General features: G+C 41.4%; 1 protein-coding gene across 4 annotated transcripts in view; it reads right to left on the bottom strand.

Annotated features, from left to right (window-relative positions):
* Positions 1 to 20,846, bottom strand: part of Wdr64 (WD repeat domain 64) — a 116,956-nt gene that overhangs the window by 66,483 nt on the left and 29,627 nt on the right. For all 4 annotated transcript variants that reach the window (XR_015635408.1, XM_087581689.1, NM_001430829.1 and 1 more), the window contains 3 exon segments: positions 18,987 to 19,201; positions 16,306 to 16,440; positions 4,443 to 4,522 (listed from right to left, as the gene is read on the bottom strand). Coding sequence is in view for 3 of the 4 variants with exons in the window: in XM_087581689.1 (XP_087437815.1) it covers positions 4,443 to 4,522; positions 16,306 to 16,440; positions 18,987 to 19,201 (430 nt within the window). In the remaining variant the exon portion in view is untranslated.

The following is a 20,846-nucleotide window of genomic DNA, read 5'->3' as shown; positions in this document are numbered from 1 at the left end:
GTGGCGCCGCCAGAATGAGCAGAAAGGCTGTGTGAGGCCACATGATATGGAGCTCTCGAGATATGCAATGCTTCAGTTATATCTTGCATGATCATCTCCATCCGTTGACTCAGGCTCTGCCTTGCATTAGTTCTGTCTAGACTTGTCTTATTTCTGTTATTAGATTTTGAATTTGTGAGGGTTAGGAACACAATCTGATGTTCCTAACACAGTCTGATGGTCCAGAGCTCTTCATCAATAACAGCTGCATAAAGATACTTGAATATAACATGAAAAAAATGCACACAGTGCTCCTCAGTTAGCAGAGGACGGAGACTGGAATGACTGTTCAGAACATTCCAGATGAGGTGCTTAATTCTTGAAATGATCAATGAAAACAACATTAACTTTTAAAAACAAATAATGTTGAACATTATTTGTTCAACAAATAATGCTTAGAAACTTAACTTTTGCTTACTTAGGTTTGTTGTTGTTTTTTTGTAAGTACCCAGTCTTGGTGGGCATCTGTTTGTTTGTTTGTTTCCTGAAGAGCTCCTGTTTTTACCAAGCTCATCAAGGGTCCTAGCACACTTACACAGGCAGCTGCGCTGAGCAGAACAGCACTTGTACATTCGTAGTCAGCAGCAGCACTTGCACATGGCTGAGTCACTAATCAGCAAGAGTATTGTCCCGGGGAGGGGATGTTTGCATTTTCTACCAATAGAGCCTCCACATCTGTGGGAATTCGGTAAGTCGTGCACACTGGAAAGTACTTGCTTGTCGGTCATGCTGCTCCACATTTGATTGCCTTCACAGGAGCTCAAAACCCCATAATTTATAGCATCTCTAAGCTGAAGTTGAGGATTTTGTACTATGGTTAACACTGAGGTTAGTGGCATCAATGCCCTTATCTACAAACAGTAAAGTCATTCCCAGAACTTTCACTCAACATTCTCCCTTGGAATTGAATACAAAACTATGCTTACAAAGAATTCTAAAACTGATATCCATAAAGCTTCGCTTTCTTTTGTGTGTGAGCATGGAAAGATAGTTATGATGAATGTGTCCTTCATGTTTGGCCAGCAACTTGAATACTGCTTAGTTAAAGCATTGGTTATGAATAGGATGCTAGGCCAATATTTTTATCTGATTACAGACATGCCCTGATGGGGCAGAATCTATTGCAGTTTAATTCTTAGACATTGCTATAGTTTGGATTTGGAATGTTCTCCTTGAGCCCTGTTTGTACCGCTGTTGAGAATTAGTGAAAGCTTTGGGAGGTGGAACTGAGTGGAAAGAAATGAGGTCATTAAAAGAAGACCTCCAGAAGAGACACTGGAAGCATGGCTCCTCTCTCTCTCTCTCTCTCTCTCTCTCTCTCTCTCTCTCTCTCTCTCTCTCTCTCTCTCTCCTAGATGCCATAAGGTGAACAGGACATTTCTGCCATGTTTTCTGGCCATGATGGTCTGCCTCTCCATAGGCCTATAGTAACAGGGCCAAATCACCAAGGGCTAAAGCTTTTGGAAGTGTAAGGTGAAAGAAACCTTCCCTCCCTTTAAATGGAATGTTTCAGGAAGTCTGTCACTTCAGTGAATGAAGATTAGCATGGTGTGCTCAGTGCTTCATCTGTCAGATCACTTCATGAATCACTGGCGCTCCCTCCACTTCCTTCTGGCTCGTAGTCTAGGCTTGGCACTGTACCTATGTACCCATTCCTAACAAGAAAAGATAAGGGATGACAACTATCAACTCAGGAAGAGGCTACAGGCGTCAAGAAATCATGATGCGATTTGCTCTCTATAGGAAGTACCAATCTCTTGCATTTGTTCTTGTGTTATGAAGTAGGCTTTGGTAGAGTCTCCTTTAATGGCCAGTGTAATGAGACTATGGGGAATGCAGACTATGGGAAACCAGATCATGGGATCTTGGAATTGCCACTAAGTGTTAGGAAACATGCTTCAGGTCCACTCACTGGTCTGCAGACGACTCTCCTTCATGCCTTCCTTTCTTTTCTTCATGCCTTTAGTTGAAGGTTCGCAATATTGCAGTCATGGTTGCCTTGTGCTAATTAAAAAGCTTCTTTCTCTTTGAAGGTGTAGTTTTCTATAGACTATCCAGTGATACTTGGTAACAATTTTTTAAAATAGTATTTGAAACATAAGCTAATTTCAAAAATGTATTTTGAAATGCTAAAAGTGCAATATAAATTTAACTGTAAAGTGTAGCATGTACGTGAAAACACAAGACTTACATTCTCAGAGATTACTCCGGACTGGAATAAGCATGTCTTAGGATTTCTATTGCCATGAAGAGACACCATGAACATGGCAACTCTGATATAGGAAAACATTTAATTGGGCCTCATTTACAGTTTAGAGGTTTGGTATATATTGTTATCGTGCCCAGGAAGTATGGCAGCATGCAGGCGGACCTGGTGCTTGAGGAGTTTAGAGTTCTGCATCTGAACTAGCAGGCGGCAAGAAGAGAGTGATGCTGGGCCTGGCTTGGACATCTGAGACCTCAGAGCCCACCCCCAGTGATACACTCCACCACCAAGAGTAGAGCTGTTTATACTTAGCAATACAGATACATCAGGAGTTCTATCTCAGTACTTCACTACCAAAGTGACTTTGCTTATACACTGTAAATGAATTGTATTGACATTTAATTTTAAATACATTTTACTTTAATTTTTTGAGGGGCACATGTATCACAGTGCACATGTATGCGGAGGTCAGAGGAAAACTCGTGGGAGTCAGTTCTCTCCTTCTGCCATGTGGGTTCTGGGATTGAACTCAGGTGGTCAGGCTTGGCCCAGGGCACCCCCAGTCAGTGAGCCATCTCACTGATCACAAAACTAATATTTATTGAAAACCTATTAGTGCTAGGCATCCATTCACTGTTTTAATTCTAAACATTACCATATGAAACACACCCCCAGTCAGTGAGCCATCTCACTGATCACAAAACTAATATTTATTGAAAACCTATTAGTGCTAGGCATCCATTCACTGTTTTAATTCTAAACATTACCATATGAAACACACACTTTTCTTATACATATTCTATAAGCAAGTAATATCATGAACTCCACTCAAGATGAGATTGAAGCTTTAAAGGGGTAAGAAGTCTGCCCACTGCATAGCCTGGTAGTGGATTTACACCCAGCCTGGCTACACAGCCCAGACTCATAGTCATCACTGGAGACGAGCAGAATCTGAGCCCAAAGCTTAGGACTGTCTTCCATCTTCCCATGAAGTTTCCCATGTTGCCATCCCTCCCCTTGCTCTTGGGAAAGGGCCGTTCCCATCTTCTACCTTACTACTCCTTGAAGTTTCGTATTCTTTAAGGTTCTGACCTTGGTCTCTACTGTCTACTGGCTTACAATCTACTGTCTCTGTCAACTGGCCCTTGACTTTTCTGATCAGAGACTCCAGGACTCCTTTCAAATTGGGGAGCTTGTGGTCTCACATAGAAAAAAAAACAAACAAACCATATCCTAGAAAAATTAAAGTCATGTTTACTCTGAAACACAATAGTAAAGCAGAGGAAAATTTGTTTCACATATTCTTGAGCTAAGGAAGGTAATTTTCTCTTATTTTTGAGATTATAATAAAATTATATTATTTCTCCCTTCACTTTCTCCCCTCCAATCCTCCCATATACATCTTTTTGCTCTCTTTCAAATTCATGGGTTTTTTCATTAATTGATGTTACATGTATATATAATGTAAATATAACTTGCTGAGTCTGAATAATGTTATTTATATGTAAGTTTTGGGAGCTGACCACTTGGTATTAGACAACCAGTTGGTGTGTCCTTCCCTAGAGAAGACTATTTCTCCCACTCTCAGCATTCCCTAGATGCCTGTAGTTCTTTGTGTAGGATTGAGGCCTTGTGGTCTTTTACCCGGTCCACTTTGGCATGGCTTTTATTGTTCAAGTTCAGTTCAAGAGTTCAAGTATAAGTAGTCAGGTTGATGAGACCATGGTTGGAGCTTCTGTCATTACTAAGAGATGCACCTCACAGCAAACTCCCTGATCCTCTGGTTCTGACAACCTTTCCAGCCCCTTTTCTTCAATGTTCCCTGAGCTTAGGTGTTTTGTAAATATATCCACAAGTCTGTGTTCTGACTGGTTATGGTTTTCTGCAATGAACTCCATCTTTTGCAAAGAGAAGTTTCCTTAGTAAGGGATAAGGACTGATCTCATCTGTAGGTGTAAGAACAAATACTTAGAATGTAGTTGAGAAATTACGCTGGTTCAGAAAAGTCATGGCTGTAGCTTCTCCTCCAAGGTCCATGACTTCACTAGCCCTGAGAGAAGGCTTTGTTAAAGTATGACATCATGTCCAATAGCTGAATAGAACAGGCAACATTTGAATTATTCTAGAAAGTGATTTCTGGCCATAAAACATAAAGAGAGTTCCTGTGAGGAAACCAGAATGGGAGCTGCCCTCTTACCTCCAGTGACAATCACATTTGCTTTCAAACAGTAGCAGAAACTATTGGCTCCTCTTGGCATGGCAAATTCTCTGACAGGCCTGGGAGACAAAATTAGATGTGAAACATTAATTGTAGCTTAGAAATAGAGTGTGTTTAATGGGCTCATTTCTAAATTGCTCATAAACCTATTTGTCTATAATAACTCTGATAAGTAGTGGCAGAATACTCACTGAGGCCCAGAACCTCTTAATTCCATGTTTTAATTTGGGTATTTATCAAAGTCCCATGGACTAAAGACCTTGAGTCACAGTGCATTGAGAGGTAGGAGAGCCTCTAATAGGTGGAGCTCAATACATAGGGGTTGGGATACATAAATACTCTTTCTTGCTTTGCTTAATGACTGCTGCTAGGTGATGAACAGTTTGCTCCACCATGCACCTTCCTCCCCCACCACCCATGCCACCATGACATGGCATAGCAAGTCCACAAGTAACAGCCAGGGCCAAATCAGCAAGAACTGAAACTTCCAAAATTGGGAGTCATAATGACCCATTTCCCTTTTGTTATTGATTGATCTGAGGTACTCTTAACAGCAGTGGAAAACAGACTGGATATTTAAAAACCATCCCTAGTCTGTCACTGTTACAAATACTGCTGATACACCGGATTCTGCCCTTGGGCCATTGTTTTCTGATTCTTGCTTGAGATCTGGGAACATGAATCTTGAATCAGTACTGGGCTATGATTGTTTTCAAATTCTCAAAATGTTTTTTAGTACTTTAGATCTTAGGGGAATGGGAAAGGGGGAATGAAAGTCTATTAAGCACTCAAAGTTATAAGCATCAAAGCAGGCACTTTATGACAGCTGACTTAAATGATTTTATGTCTATGAAAGTCTTCATTCCCTTTCACAGATGGGAAAACTGAGGCTAATCCATAGTCATAGAAACTTGTACTATCCCACCCCATAGCAAACTTATGGAGCAACGCTGTCCTCTTTGCTCTATAATGCTCTCCCTCTGAACTGGGCAACTAAGAAAAAGTAACGCTGGGAATTTGCTTGCTCTCCCGTGGGAAACTACCAAGTTGTGACAGGGTTGGAGACCCAGAGTGTATGCTACAACGGGACAGCATGTTATGTGGTAATTAACTGCACATATTCATCAGCTTCCTGGTACATAGTTCTAATTCTGAAAAATCTGTACAAAATAATAACCAGTACACCAATCGCTTCTGATATTAAAATTTTTCTTGAGAATTCCTTTTCCTGTCTTTTGGGGAGATGTGCTGATTCCCATTTGATCAGCTGACCAGTTATGCATTTGTATAAGTACAGCTTCATCTGAAGACCCATTATAGGAATTGCAGAAATAGGGAACATGTGGCATTAGGAATGGAGGAATCCAACTGTCCTCTTGTGATGGCTCTCGGGCGGCCGTGGCAGTCCAGGAAAACATGGTCACAAGTATCACTCGAGAAATCTCTTCAGCCTCTAGATTTAGCCTCAGAGAGAGAAGAGGGCGCAGCTGAGAGGTTCCTGGAACATCGGATAGATCAAGGAGCCCTGTTTGCTGAGGTGGCCTGAGTATTTTTATCTCCTTGCTTCCTGACTCTAGCTGTCATCAGCAGAGATGCAATTACCACCCACCAAATTCCAAGAGAGATGGTAAATATTAGGAAGTCCAGGATTCATCTGGAAGAGACTCCTGACTTGTGAGAAATAGATGCTCTTTGCAGCAAACCCTACACAGCTGGTTGGAATGTTAAACCTGTCAGGTAATCTGCCTGTGACTCCTTTTTTTTTTTTTTTTTTTTTGGTTCTTTTTTTTCAGAGCTGGAGACCGAACCCAGGGCCTTGCGCTTCCTAGGCAAGCGCTCTACCACTGAGCTAATTCCCCAACCCCCTGCCTATGACTCTTAAGGACCAGGTCTGTAGGACATTATGCACCATAAGAATGAAAGCTTCCTACAACAGATTTTTTGGGGTGTGAGGTGTGTGTGTGTGTGTGTGTGTGTGTGTGTGTGTGTGTGTGTGTGTGTGTGTGTGTGTAATAGAAAATAGGGATAACAAAAAAGTAAAAAAAAAAGAATGTGAAAATATTACTAAGCCAAGTCTTTTTTATAAGGTCACCCATACTACTGTGCCACACACAAAACTATTAATTCTCTGCCTAGAATCAAATAGCTATCTGGTCATGTTTTCCCTGACAAAAACTCAGCATCTGGTCTGAGATAAAAGACCAGATGTGGATCTCTGCACCATTCCACCCTCTGTTCGTGAAGATCTCTGTTGATGCCCCATCTCCTAAAAGCAGCCTCTCCTGAGCATCCCACTAAAACACTGAAAGGTCCTTCGACTCCATCCCTTCATTTCTACTGTTTGCTTAGCCTCTGCCTTTCCCACCAGAGCACGAGCCCCATGACAGCAGAAAGGGTCTTTGTTAATTATTCATTTTACTTTTGCGATTACATAATAATAAGTAGGTCATTTCTCCTCTCCCCCTTCCCTCCCTCCAAATCCTTCCCCATAGCCTTCCTTGATCTCTTTCAAATTTGTGGTCTCTTTTTACCTTCATTGTTGCTACATACACTTACATATGTACACAAATATTTCTAAATGTAACCAGTTCAGTCTGTTTGATGTTATTTGTATGTATGCTTTGGGGGCTGACCATTTGGTGTTGGAAAACCAAATGATTTGGTATGCTCTTCCTCGGGGAAGACCACTTCTCCTGCTCTCAACATTCCTTAGCTGCTTCTAGGTTTTCGTGTAGGGTCAAGGCCTCGTGGGCTTTCCCCCATCCACTGTGACACGTCTACTGCTGCTCAGCTCATATTTAGGCGGTCATGTTGGTGAGACTTCGTGGGTTCTGACATTCCCAGGAGACACAATCTCCCAGCAAATTTCCTGATCCTCCAGCTCTTTATCTTCCTGCATCCTCTTCTTCAGTGTTCCCTGAGTCTTAGGTGCGGGAGTTGTTTGTCGGGATATGTCTCCTGAGACTGGGCTCCACCACTCTGTGTTCTCACCGATGGTGGTTTTTTCTGTAATGATTTCTGTTTGTGTAAACAAAACGTTCCCTTGATGCAGGGCAAGGATTACCTGTGGTTATAAGGACAAAAATTATAAGTTGTACTGGCTTAGTAAAAGTGGTGGTTTTAGGTTCTTCTCCAAGATCCGTGACTTTGCTAGCCCTGGGTATTTGGCTAGGTTTCCAGTACTGGGTATGGTTTCATTATTGATGAGTGGTTCTTCAGTCCAATTAAAGAGCTGTGGTTACTGTCTAGGCCTGTGTGCTACTGTTGCACTCTTAGGGGTATGGTTTCCATGTTGGCCATTGCTGTGAAGCATCATACATGGGTAGGATTATCAACGGCTTCCCTCCTTTGGAAGCTTTCATGTACTTTCTGGTGCCATGAAATCTATTCCTCAGGGAGGAGGCCCTCAGGTCAGTTTTAGTTCAGGGGCATCTGGGCCATGTTTCTGAAGTGTATGGTGTTTTCAGCATTAGGAACTTATTTTCTACCTCTGGCGTTGGGGCAATAGCAAGCAATAGCCTGTTTGTTTTGTTGCTGTTGTTGTTTTGTTTTTTTAATGTATTCCAGTACATTAATACTTGCAACTAGATCTGGAGTATAATAGGCATACAGCAAACCTTAAGAGTTTATAAAACGACTGCCAGGCACAGTACTGCACGCCTTTAATCCCAGCACTTGGGAAACAGAGGCAGGTAGAGCTCTGTGGTTTGAGTCCACAACCTGGTCTACTTGGTAAGTTCTAGGCCACTCAGAGCTACATAGTGAGACCCTGTGTCAAAACAAGACAAAACATAACCACAAAAATAATTTTTAAAATGAAAGAGATCTCTCATTTATTTTTTTATCCTGTAGGTTATCAGTTCTGAAAAATTCTGAAGAAAAAATCTGTTCTTTCTCCATACCTGCCTCCATTGGTAAAAATTCCTTATTATTTTTAAAAATTCCCTCAGTTGATCTTTCTTTTTTTCACTTGATTTCCTCTAATCCATTCTCTAATTTAAAGACAAAGTGACCTTAAAAATAAAAATTTTTCTATGCCCCATTTCAGTGTGTGTGTGTGTGTGTGTGTGTGTGTGTGTGCAAGCGCACATACTCAGACAGGGTGGTCTTCCCATATCCTTGAGTTTAAAATTCTAGCTCTAGGGATTGGAAACATGGCTCAGCAGTTGAGGGCACTGACTGTTCTTCCAGAGGACCTGGGTTCAAGTCCCAGCACCCACGTGGCACCTCACAACTGCTTATAACGGTAAGATCTGACATCTTCATACAGACATGCATGGAGGCAAAACACCAACGCACATAACATGAAAATAAATAAGTTATTTAGGAAACCCTAGCTCGAGGACAACTCACAGCCTCTTCCTGTCTGCTTCGTTCAGCTTTACCCTTCCCAGCTCATGTTCACAGGGCTCCAATCTAGAACTCACTCCTCTCTTTCTCACTTGCATTTACAAATGCCATGTCTTTAAGACATCTGTTTGCCCACTCCCACCCACCCAATTACTTTGCCAGGCTAACTGTAACCAGTTTTCAAAGCTCGGCATACCTGGCATGTCTCTCCTCTAAGAACTCTTCCCCAGGACTGCTCATCCACCCTGCCTGGAGGTGCAGACAGCATTCTTGCTTGTTACATCTACACTGCGATGCTCATGGTCCTTTATGGGAATGCTTTATAAGGTGTTAGCGCCTGACCAAGGGCTTAGTCCTTTTCATCTTTAATTCACAGGACTCTAATAATAGCATCTTGGACATAGTCTCTCACTGCTAAACAGAGTATTCAGCTTGCTCTACAGCTTCCTTGGGAGTCGTGTATATTCATAGTATGCAACAATCAAAAATAGAATGTTGAATATAATATTTCTTACTTCCTTATAAAAACATAACCCAAAACAGAATTAATGTGCAGAAAACACAAAGGGCAATACGTGAAGGACTGCCAAGCTTCCCTTCCAGAGTCAGGGAAAGGTCAGAATAAGTCTCTAGTGTTGGTGTTATCTGTCCCTTAAAAAAAGCATGGAGTTTGTACAAAATAAATTAGAAAGGTTATCTCAGCTTCCAAACATTAACAAAGTCCCAACATGGGCTATCTAGGAAGCAGAAAGACAGTCGGGGTTACAGAGAGCTAAGTAAAAGGCTATGGGGAGCATGAAGTGGAAGGGTATTCAGGGACAACTCCATAAACTTGCTGTATGCAGATGTCAAAATATAGAAGTTATTGACATAGGGGGATGATCTTTTTCTGGAGAATATATGAAGAGAGCCTGGGAAGTAGAAGGGAGGAGGATAGGAAGATAACATATACTCAAAGAGTATGTTACTTGGGAGCAATACACACACTGGTGATTGATGGTGAAGGTAGAGGTGGGGATCATGAAGAACAAAGAACTATACAAGGCATACGTATCCAACTCGGGTAATGGACAGATACTGATGTCACCAGGCAAATATGGTATAGTCGGTATGTAATATGGTACAGTCTATATATACTGAATGGTGGTTCCTATATGACCATTTGAGTTCGAGGGGCTGTGGAGTCTTCCTGTCAAGCTAATGAACATGGACACTTAAGTCTAAATACCAATGTGTGGAAAAGACGCCTATCATGAAGGCAGTGAAAAGGAAAGGTTTTGGTGATAGAACTCTCAAAATGCCATTGCCTAGGGCAAACACATCATGAAGGCTCACATTTATAAAGAACGAATAGCAAGATACAAACAAACTCCTGGACTTCTAGAATCCAGAAAAACAAATTCTTCTCGAGTAAGATGAGCAATGCTCGTCTCCTGGGGCTTGATGATTCCCCAGGAGCAGGTTGGGCACCACCTAGAAGGCTGTGAGTGGAAATAGACACATCAGGTGCAGGCAGTGAATGGAGGTAGACATATCAGGTGTGGGCAGTGAATGAAGAGCTCTCTTTCCAAAGTGGCTTAGAGGGGAGGAAAAGATGTTGTACAATCATGAGGAGGAGCCTGTCGGCCAGGCAAGGTTCCTCAGAGCTAGACATGGTGGTGTATGCTCATCAGACTAGCCTTTGGAGAGTGGAGACAGGATTGGGAATTTAAGGCCAGTGTCTTCGATGCAGGAATTTCCAGGCCAGTCTGAAGTACACCATCACTCAGAACAAGGCAACTCAGATACAGTGGGGTAGTCATTACAGGTTGAAGGTAGAGAGTGAAAGAGTAGCGAGATCTTCGAGAAGACAGAGGGGTTTTGCAAAGTCAATGAAGAAACAGATACCTCGTCCTCTGTAATGAGGAAAGTGAAGTAAGGGTGACCATGGACAATCTTGAAGGTTGTTGTGCATCAGAAAGTCTCCCTTGAGGCCCTACATTTGTGTATCAGACAGAAGGATAGAACATGGCGTGGAGAGCAGGGGGAGGGGATGCTTGGAAGAGTCACTGAGGCGGGTGGTAGAGGAAGCAGATGAATGTCTGGAGAGGCGGCTGGGAGTGGAGGCTTGGGGCTCTGCTAAGCTAAAGGGCTGGGGTTTGGCTGAGTGATGTGGTGGGTAGTCATGGGTGTATACCACACACAATGGTGAACTGTGAGCTCAGGTGCCCAATGTAATGCCCAGTGAAGAAAGACAATGAGGGAGATGAGTGAAAGGTGAGATAACAAAACAAGAGGGCTCAGTAAGGTCACCTAGTGCATATAGCAGAACTCGGTCTTCAACAACAAGGTTCAGAGCTCAGAGATACTGATGCTGGGGTTTCTGAAGCAACGAGGTCTAAGTGGAGGGTAAGGACCTGTGATGCTGTTGCAGCCAAGTGTGCTGGTTAGTTTTAAACATCAACTTGCCACAACCTAGAATCAACTGAGGAGTCACTATTAATCAAATTTGCCTGGGGGCGTGTCTGTGGGAGACTGGCTTGATTGCTTCAGAAGAGAACCCAGCCCACTGCGGACAGCACCATTTCACAGGCTGGGCTCTGAACTGTATCGGAATACAGAAAGTTGCTACTGGTCAGGGTATTTGTCGGTGCAACAGAAATGGAACCAGAACATAAAGTTATTTGTTTCCACTTTATCACATTATCACTGGTAAGAGGCATCAACCCTTACCTTAGCGATAGTCTCTAAGAAGGAAGACATATAGTGTCTCATACCTCTAAGCCCAGATACAATGTGTTGTTTACACTGTTGTAACTTGTTGGGTAAAATCATGGCTGAATATTAATCTCTTCATTCTTTCGTTCTAGTTCATGCTGGTAGATGTCTGATCTCTTTGAGCTTTGCACAACGCTAGCCCTTAACACTCCTCTTACTGAGCTTCTGTATGCATTCCTCAAGTGTGCCAGGGTTCTTAAGGCACTGCTTGGCATTGCTGCTTATCTTCCTATGTGCTAGTGGGCTAGTAAGTATTTACTTTATATTTGAGGACTAGGATGGGAGAGAGCCATTACCTACTAGTGTTTGTAGGTCTCCATGAACTATTTTATTCCTATCATGGGTAATCCTTGAATACTAATTGGTAAAAGAAACAGAACTGTAGCATTGAATAATATCTATATTTTCTGGAGACAGAAAAATATCAAGAAATTAGCTGTAGACTATAGTAAAATAAATGGGAGGCAATAGGTTCAGTTTAGGATTTATTTTACCTTTGCTTTTTGATATAATTGGATTGCAAGTTCATATCATTTAACTTTTAGCCATAGCAGTATTTAGCAAAAGTTTACCAAACTCCTGAACTCTCAGGTGATGGGAGCTAGCTCTGCAGAATACGCCCAATCTCATGTCCACAGTTGGTTTTTCACTTAGATTTTTAAGCAGTTAGAGGCAAAGGTCACGACTTAAAGCTGTTGACTAAATATTTGTTGAATGATGGCTATCATTCTGGATGAAAGACTGCCTCATAGAATCACTGCATGCCCCAGCTGCCAATCACTTGTCATGATTGCCTTTGAAGAGCCCTGGAACTATCAGCACTGGTAGGTAATATTGTAGCTCCAAAATCACTCTCCTTGGAAATGACAACTAGACAAGGTCAAGTACAGTTACTACAAGACCACAAGGGTCTGGTATGGTTCCATATAGGGAGTGGAGGGACTCTTGAATGAGTAAAGTCCTTAGTTAATATGTATTTTGACATGGGCATAGCCTGTCGAAGACTACAAGACAAATTGGCCCATGAAATGAACAAAGCCATCACCCATATTATACCCAGGCTAAAAGGAAATGGCAAAGCTTTTCTTGGGAGAACGAGTGTGAGTGGTTATGAAGGACTGGCCAGTGTGCAAAGACTAGCATAGGCAGCTTCCTTCTCCAGGATGTTTACAGTCTAAGACTGCTCATCTGCAGAAACCCCCTACCACACCTAACTAATCCATTACTCTTCTTGTGCTGTAACTAATGAACATGCTAAAGATCTATATTGTAGTGTCAGTATCAGAGGACCCTACATGATCTCAACTTTACTGTACATGTGCCTGTATGTCTGTCCTTTCTTCTTTTTCTCACCACCAGTAGCCAGGGTTCCAGGACCCAAGTCCCATAGGTCAAGGCAGATATGTTTCACAATGCACAGCCATGGCTGTTGTGCAAGGTTACATGGCCATGTTATGAATTACCAACAAAAGATAAACATCAAATTGGATATCCAGTTGTGGCAATTTTTCAATTACTTTGTGTTTCAGAAATATATTTCCACAAAACACCAGCATGGACTCATTTGCAATTAATGATGTTACAGAAACTAAATAAAACTTTCTAATTAATTGCATCATCTAAATGACATTTGTGGAACTTGATCCAGTATCAGGGAATGAAATTATTTTTAATGTGCTGTGAAGCTTTTCAATTCATTTCTCAATGTGATAACATTATAGACCAAAATGAACATTTTTTCAGTTTCTAAGTAATGAATACAAAATATGGGTCTTTCAGAAAGTCTATGATTTTTTTAAAAAAAAGGAAAATGTAAGGTTGTCAGTCATCTGAGGGATGTGTAGTCTATTCTATTAAAATTTTAATTCTTATACCTTTACTTAAGCTTAGCTTAGAGTTTAAAGAAACTCTTCCTTGACATGGTAAGAGGTTGTTTTTGTTTTCTTGTGTTGTTTTGATTTTGGATTTGTCTTTTTCTACCTACTATGTATATATCAATTTTATGTCTTTATCTTTATTTATATAATATATATTATACATAAGATATATAGTATATATTTATACTATATTATAATAGAATATATATAATATATATTAATATGTTTCTTGTAAGCAATATAAGTTCTTATTTTGTTTGCTGTTGCTGTTTGTTTCTGTTTTTATCATTAGACAATTTCCATCACGTAGCTGTGGTGTTTACTATTGACATCTGAAGTAGTTGTTGACATTAAATTTCTTTCTACTCCATTCATTATTGTTTTCCATTCATTGCCCTTGTAGTTTGCTCTGATCTTTGTCTCCTGTTCTTTTTCTAACTTTTTGTTTGTTTTAACCGAGCATCCTCTGTGTTTGTATTTTTTATGCTTCTGACGCTTGTTCGTTGTTTAGTTTCTGTATCCATGCATGTTTGCACCACTCTTTGACTGGCTCATTTCACATCATTAAGGTTCATAACGATTGTTTTGTTTCTTGGAGCAGCAACTGTTTCCTCCTATTCCCGTCTCTCTTCCTCTCCTTCCTAAGGTTCCATACACAGCATACAAATTCACATTAGTGCAAGTAATTTATAATATAAAATAGTACTAACTTTCTCTGCAATCCCTCGTTAATCGCTTTCATTGTTCTTTGACTTGTGTACAAGTGTGTATATATGTACACGTGCTCAAAAATGTTGTTGATGTTGTGACAGGTGCTAATCAATTAGATCAATTAAAATTAAGAAAACAAAAGGCATTTTACCCTCAGTTTTTCTTCTTTTCATGCTTTTTCCTCTTATGTAAACAGGAATCTCTCCCCCAAGACATTTCTACACTTTAAAGAGCTTCTCATGGTATTTCTAGCAAGAAGGCTTACTCACAACAAATTCCCTTGACTTGTGTCTTAGAGAGTTGTAATCTTTTCCTTTCTTTCTTTCTTTCTTTCTTTCTTTCTTTCTTTCTTTCTTTCTTTCTTTCCTTCTTCCTTTCTTCCTTCCTTTCTTTCATTTTCTTTCTTTCCTTTTTTTATTCATCTTAAGATTAAAGTCTCATGTATCCCAGATAGACTTGAAACTGGCTCACTTACTGGAAGCCAAGCATCCCTTTGAACTCCTGGTCCTCCGCCAAAAGTACGGGGATTTCAGGAATGCCCTACCACACTTGGTGTTCTTTATATTTGAAGAGTCAGTATTAGTGAAGTACACAGACTTCTAGGCCGGTTTTTTGTTGTTGTTGTTTATTTGTTTGATGATTTTGCTTTTTTTCTTCTCAACACTAAATATTTTATAATATGTGTATACACACACACACACATATATTATTCTTTCTTGCTCATAAGTTATTAGGAAATATTTAACCAGATTGAACAAAAGTCAGATATTGTTTAAACTCACAATTAGAGGTATTTTCTCATCCCTAAAGAAAGATTTTCTTCAACTTCTTAGTAAAGAAAAAGAAAAGATGGAAGGAAGCGAGGGAGGGAGGAAGGGGGGAGGGAGAGAGAGAGAGAGAGAGAGAGAGAGAGGTTGAGCTCAATTGCACGTCCCTCTTCCCAAATGATTCTGACTTGTTTCAAGTTGACATAAAACTAGCTACCATAAAACTTATTCAAAAATATGTTACACAGGTGTATCATAAATTATATACCTATGAAACTTCTATGATATATCTGCCTAGGAACAAGCCTTCTGCCTGTCTCTCTGGCTATCTATCAGGGAGACTAACTCCCAGTGTGGGGGACAATTTCTTATTTAGTGATTGAAGCGGCAGGTGGTCCTGTGGGTGTATATGAAAGCAGGCCAAGCAAGCTATACGGAGCAAACCAGTAAACAGCACCCCTCCATGGCTTCTGCAGAAGTTTCTGCCTCTGGGTTCCTGCCATGAGTTCCCTGGATGATGACCCGCAAGTTGTAAGATGCTCTTCCCCTGATATATTTTTGGTCACTGTGTTTTATCACAGGAATCCTGACTGAGGCATGTTTCTTCACCTCAGAAATTTCCCATGTGACCATTTGAAGTTCCTATGCCCGTCATCAGCCTTAGGCATCTAGGGATCTACATTTTGTCTCTATAAATCCATCCTTTAAGGCATTTCAAATAAATGAAATTAGATCACACAGAGAGTTTTTAATCCAGCTCCTGTCCCTTAGTTTTGAAGTTTACCTGTTGTAGCAAATACCTTAAGAACGTTAAGAATCCAAATGCCATGAGAGTAATTAGGAAATATTTAACCGGATTGAAAACGACTCAGCTGTTATAGACTCACAGCTCTACAGGGACGCCAGCTGGTGTGTTTATCATAGATACACCATGACTGACTACATACGGATCCTAAGCATAGCTTGTTGACTAGCTAAAGTGATTCTGAAGTATAAACTTCATAAAACAATGTCTAAAATATAGACACAGATCTACTGGATGGTTGCTATGTATTAAACCAGTAAACCTTTTCTGCAGTGCTGGGAATAGAACCCGGGCTCTCACAAATGCTAGGCATGTTCTTCAGCTCTGAGCTACATCCCCAGTCCCCAGTAAACAATGATTGAGCAATGGCCGCTGTGAGGAGCACACATCATATTTAGATTTATATGACTGACTTTAATTTCTCCTGAGAGTCTAATCAGCCCTGCCAACCTAAGGGGACAGCTAACTTCTGGTGTTTTGGAAAACTGGTTTGAACATTACAAGGTTGTGATGGGCTTATCGTTGTAAATGATGAGAGTCCCAGAATGCTCATGCAGGCGCACTGCTATACTTACAAATTGTCCTCAATTCTCTTCAAGGATTCCAAAACTAAGGAATGGACGCTGTCTAAAGAGCAGGAACCAAAGCAATTGAGAGCTGGAACGAATCTGATTTTCATGACCCAGTCATTGTGCAGCTTCCTTTTAATGCTGGGAACGAGAAGGGGGAGGGCCGATATGTTAGACACACACACTTACAATGCTCGTTCCTTTTTCCAGTCAGCATTTCATTTAAATCGAATCAAACTGTAACCCTCAACCATGCTACGTCTACAGGTAACACCGCAGCCCCAGCTCCACACCATTTTCTGCTGGTCAACTTGTCTTAATCTAGCATAAGACAGTAACTTCACAAGACTCTTGTCACAACTTGAGCTCTGACTTCAGCAGTAAACGTGGGACTCAAGTTAAGTAGACTTTGGATCTCTTTGGAAACAAATCTGTAGATACTTATGTGAAGAGGGGTTTAACGGAGGAAGGACAGACCACCCTGAATGTGGTGACACAGTTCCATGGGCTGGAATCCTGGAAGAAAAGCATGAACCTCAGCACTTGTCATCCTCTGCTCCTGAGAGCACACATGGGACAAGCTCACGGTCCTGCCACTACGGAGGCCTCACCGTGATGGAGGTCTCACCGTGACGGAGGTCTCACCATAATGGGCTGTATCCCTTCTACTAAACCTAGAGTCAAAACAAACCCTTCCTTCAGTTAGCTTTTCAAATATTTTGTCACAATGACAAGAAAAGGAACTGGTAAGAAAGGAAAAATCTAGAAGGATCTGAGTGGAACATTAGCAATCTCATCCTTACTTTAATGAAAAACACTCTGAGCACTCACATATGATTAGCCTAAGATTCTGGCTATCACATGGCTTCTGGTAGAAGAACAGACAGGTTCATGACTCCAGGCGGTAAGTGGTGTACAGTACAAAGGGAAGCACAGTAGAGGAGAGTTGCTTCCCCTCCCCCAATCCTAGATTTTGTTTAATTTTCCATCTCTTGCTATTGGCTAATTTTCTAATTTGTACAGTGTTCCAAAATGCCACTGTTTTCTGGCCACATCTTTACTGACTCAAAATGAACAAAATCAGAGAATGTCAACTTCAGGACTGCTCTTATGAGAATTCCAAAATCCAACTGCCCTTCTAGTCTTACAATATTTCATTCTAATAGGTTTTAGGATCTCTTGTTGGAAGAAAATGACTCAACACTCAATCTACACTTGATTCTTAGATTTAACGGCATGGTGGCCGTCCAGCACTTGTCATCCTCTGCTCCTGAGAGCAGACATGCGACAAGCTCACGTACATTATGTCCTCAGGAAGCAGAAGGATCACATTCATTCTACCACAGTGAGTCCTTTAATTCCTCCCTCTCCCCTCCCCCTACCCCCATTCTTCCTTCTGACATACCTATCTAATGGGAAGAGGAACTGACAACAATCTATAGACTTTTCTGACAAGTGGCCCACCTTTTAGTGGGGAAAAGGTTATACACTCTGGGCCTATCGTGACTGAAATAAGCCCATCGCGTACAGAGCCGCACACCACACAGGGACTTCATAACACAGCTCAGATAGATGTGAAGGGTTGGAAATGGGGCTGTTTTGCTGACTACTTTATTCTTAGAGTTCCAGAAACAGGGCTAATCTTAATTCAAGGCAGTAATGATTATATTGAGCAAAGGTCATGAACAAATACATAAGTACTCAAAGAATAATAAATGTGCATATCCATGGAAGTACAATTGCCAGCTGAGACCATAACAAGGTGCCCTGTCCCTGAGGCTGAAATGACTGGCATTTGTGAGATGCTCAACTTGGGTTCTACAGTGAGGTCCACTGCAGAGGAGTACAAGCTCATAAGGACTGAGCCATCTCTTCAGCCCAGGAAAATTGTTTTTCTTTTTGATTTAATTGAACTTTGAGAATTATTTTTTTAACTGAACTTTGAGATTGATTAAAGAGCATCAGCTCCTTGTATCTCATATGGGTAACAAATATGTAGTATAGAATATTTCACTTTTTAAATGTATTCTTTTGAGATTTAAGAAGCTTGATTTGGTATAGTCAAATCCATCAAATTACTTCCTCTAAAATCTGCATCTGTTTTGTGTTTATAAACTTTCTTATTCAATTACTAGGAAGTTGTCTAGCATTTTCATAAATGCACATTGTATAGGGTTTTTTCAAGACCTCACTTTTTAACTCAATCTATCATATACCTACATATAAAACCAATAGATTTTTTTTTTGGTTCTTTTTTTCTGAGCTGGGGACCGAACCCAGGGCCTCGAGCTTCCTAGGTAAGCGCTCTACCACTGAGCTAAATCCCCAGCCCCAAACCAATAGATTTTAACTGCCAAAGGCATTTAAATGGAATTTGGGTACTAATTATGCCTTCCTTATTATCTCAGAAGTTTTCTCAGATGAAAATCATTTCTTCTTTTGTTTTTATATTTACTGAAACAAAGTCTTGCTATGTAGCTCATGCTGGCCTGGAATTCACTGTATAGCCTAAGCTAGCCTCAAATTCATGATTCTTCTGCCTCTGCCTCTCAGGGACTGGAATTGTAGATGTGTACAATTCCAGTTCCTTATTTAGCTTTGAGGGTCTTGCATCTCATTTCACTCTATGTGCATCTAACTGAATGTATATTATTAGAGCAAAGGGATTACGCATGAGATGCCCTTACCTTTTAAAGTTTTTAGAGTCAAGGACCTGAGTTTGTAATTTTTTCTTGGTTTTTGCCTGCTTTAATCCAAAGTCATCGCTGTTTACCGTGAACCTGGTCACAAACCCACCATCGTCCCCCAGGAGGATGTCATCTCTGCAGAGCTGGTCAGCGAGGGGTACCACGCACACACACAGCAGGCAATGGTCCATGGGCTTGATGACAAAATAGTGCTCCTGAAATCAGAAGAGGTATTAAATTAGTTACACTCTTACGAATACGTATTGCTGGGATCTTCACTCAGTAGCAGAACCCTTGTTCAGCATGCATAAGGTCCCGAGTTCCATCCCCAGTATCACACACACACACACTCACACATACTCACACACACTCACACATACTCACTCAGACAAACACACACACACTCTCACTCACATACACACACTCACACACCCACACACTCACACACACACATAGACACATACACACTGTGAGGGAAGGGATTAAGAAAAAAATTGTCTTCATTATTAATTTTTTTCTGTGCCGTTTCTCATTTTAGATCCAACAGTGATACCAGAATTTGGAAAGTCTAGGCAAAAATTAACCAAATTCAAGTTAAAGCTGTGAACTACCTTGGGTGTTTCATATGGAAAGAAGGGGAGCCACTCCCTTGGGCTAGGTGAGTATGGGGATCTTAGAAAGTGCTACCTGTGTGACCTGGCATGCCTTTTCTCGGCTTAGTAAGGAAATACTGAGCTGGCCTCAAACTCCCCATTTATTCTAGAGAGATCTTAAACCTGGACCCTCCTGCCTGTGTCTTCCAAGTGCTGGGATGCCTGTTTGTGGAATGCTAGGGGTTGGAACTCAAGGAGTCTCATCTATGCAGGTCTTATTCATGAGTTTTATAAGGAATTACCAAGAGAAAAATACTCGGATATGCGACAAGTCCGTGCAAGCTTACTCTAAACGGTTAGAGGGTTCACTAAGATAGACAGCTGGTATTGCTTTTCCAGAACTCAGTGTCTTAAGAGAGAAGAAGCGTAGACTAAAATTTCTGTGATTTATTCTCCGTAAGATGAGTAAGAAGTGACTTATTTAGAGGCCCATTGATCCATGGGCTAATGTGCAGTGACCACTAACGAAGTGCAAAGATTGTCCCAGGCGTGACTGTACAGGATGAGTCGGCCAAAGTTTCCCGCTCTGTGGAAAGCGACCCTGCAAGAAGGGAAGACAGGAAGCAAGATGGAGCACAGTGCCGTGCGTGGACAGTGGCCACTTTAGGTTATGTGGGCAAAGGTGAAGTGGAGTAGGGTGGGGGAGGAAACTGACGGAAAGAAAGGTAAAGATTAATGTCAAAGGGGGGAAGTAGTTCCAGATTAGAAAATTAATACTGAGAAGGGCAGAGAGGGAAAAGACCATGAGCCTTGTCTTGTCAAAAGGGAGCTGGGGTGTCAGATACAAGAACGTTCACAGAGAAAGAGAGGGGGGAGGAAACAAGAGAGGGGGAGAACAGAGAGGAGAAAAGGGAGGGGAAGTGAGAAGAGGAAGGATTTAGGAAGAGGGGGATGGACCCGAGGAGAATAGGAAAATGGTGGAATGCTGTGTGGAATGTAAGGTCAAGCCAACAAGGGCAGGAAGGAGGTTAGCAGGAGGCTCAGACTGAAGATTAGCTCAGCCGCTCTGCTGGGCTTGCAGGTCCCGTTACGTGGTGATACCCTATGGCTTCTATCTCCCTAGCAGTGCTCAGACATTGCATTACATGGTGATACCCTATGGCTTCTATCTCCCTAGCAGTGCTCAGCCATTGCGTACAGCAGGAAGGGCAGAGACATCTTTCTAAATTGAGGGCTACCCCAGGAAGCTAGCAGCGGGCAGGGGACT

The sequence above is a fragment of the Rattus norvegicus genome, chromosome 13 (assembly GCF_021556685.1).
Source record: "Rattus norvegicus strain SHRSP/BbbUtx chromosome 13, alternate assembly SHRSP_T2T, whole genome shotgun sequence".
In the NCBI taxonomy this organism is placed as follows: Eukaryota; Metazoa; Chordata; class Mammalia; order Rodentia; family Muridae; genus Rattus; species Rattus norvegicus.
This window is presented reverse-complemented; position numbering and strand designations above follow the sequence as displayed.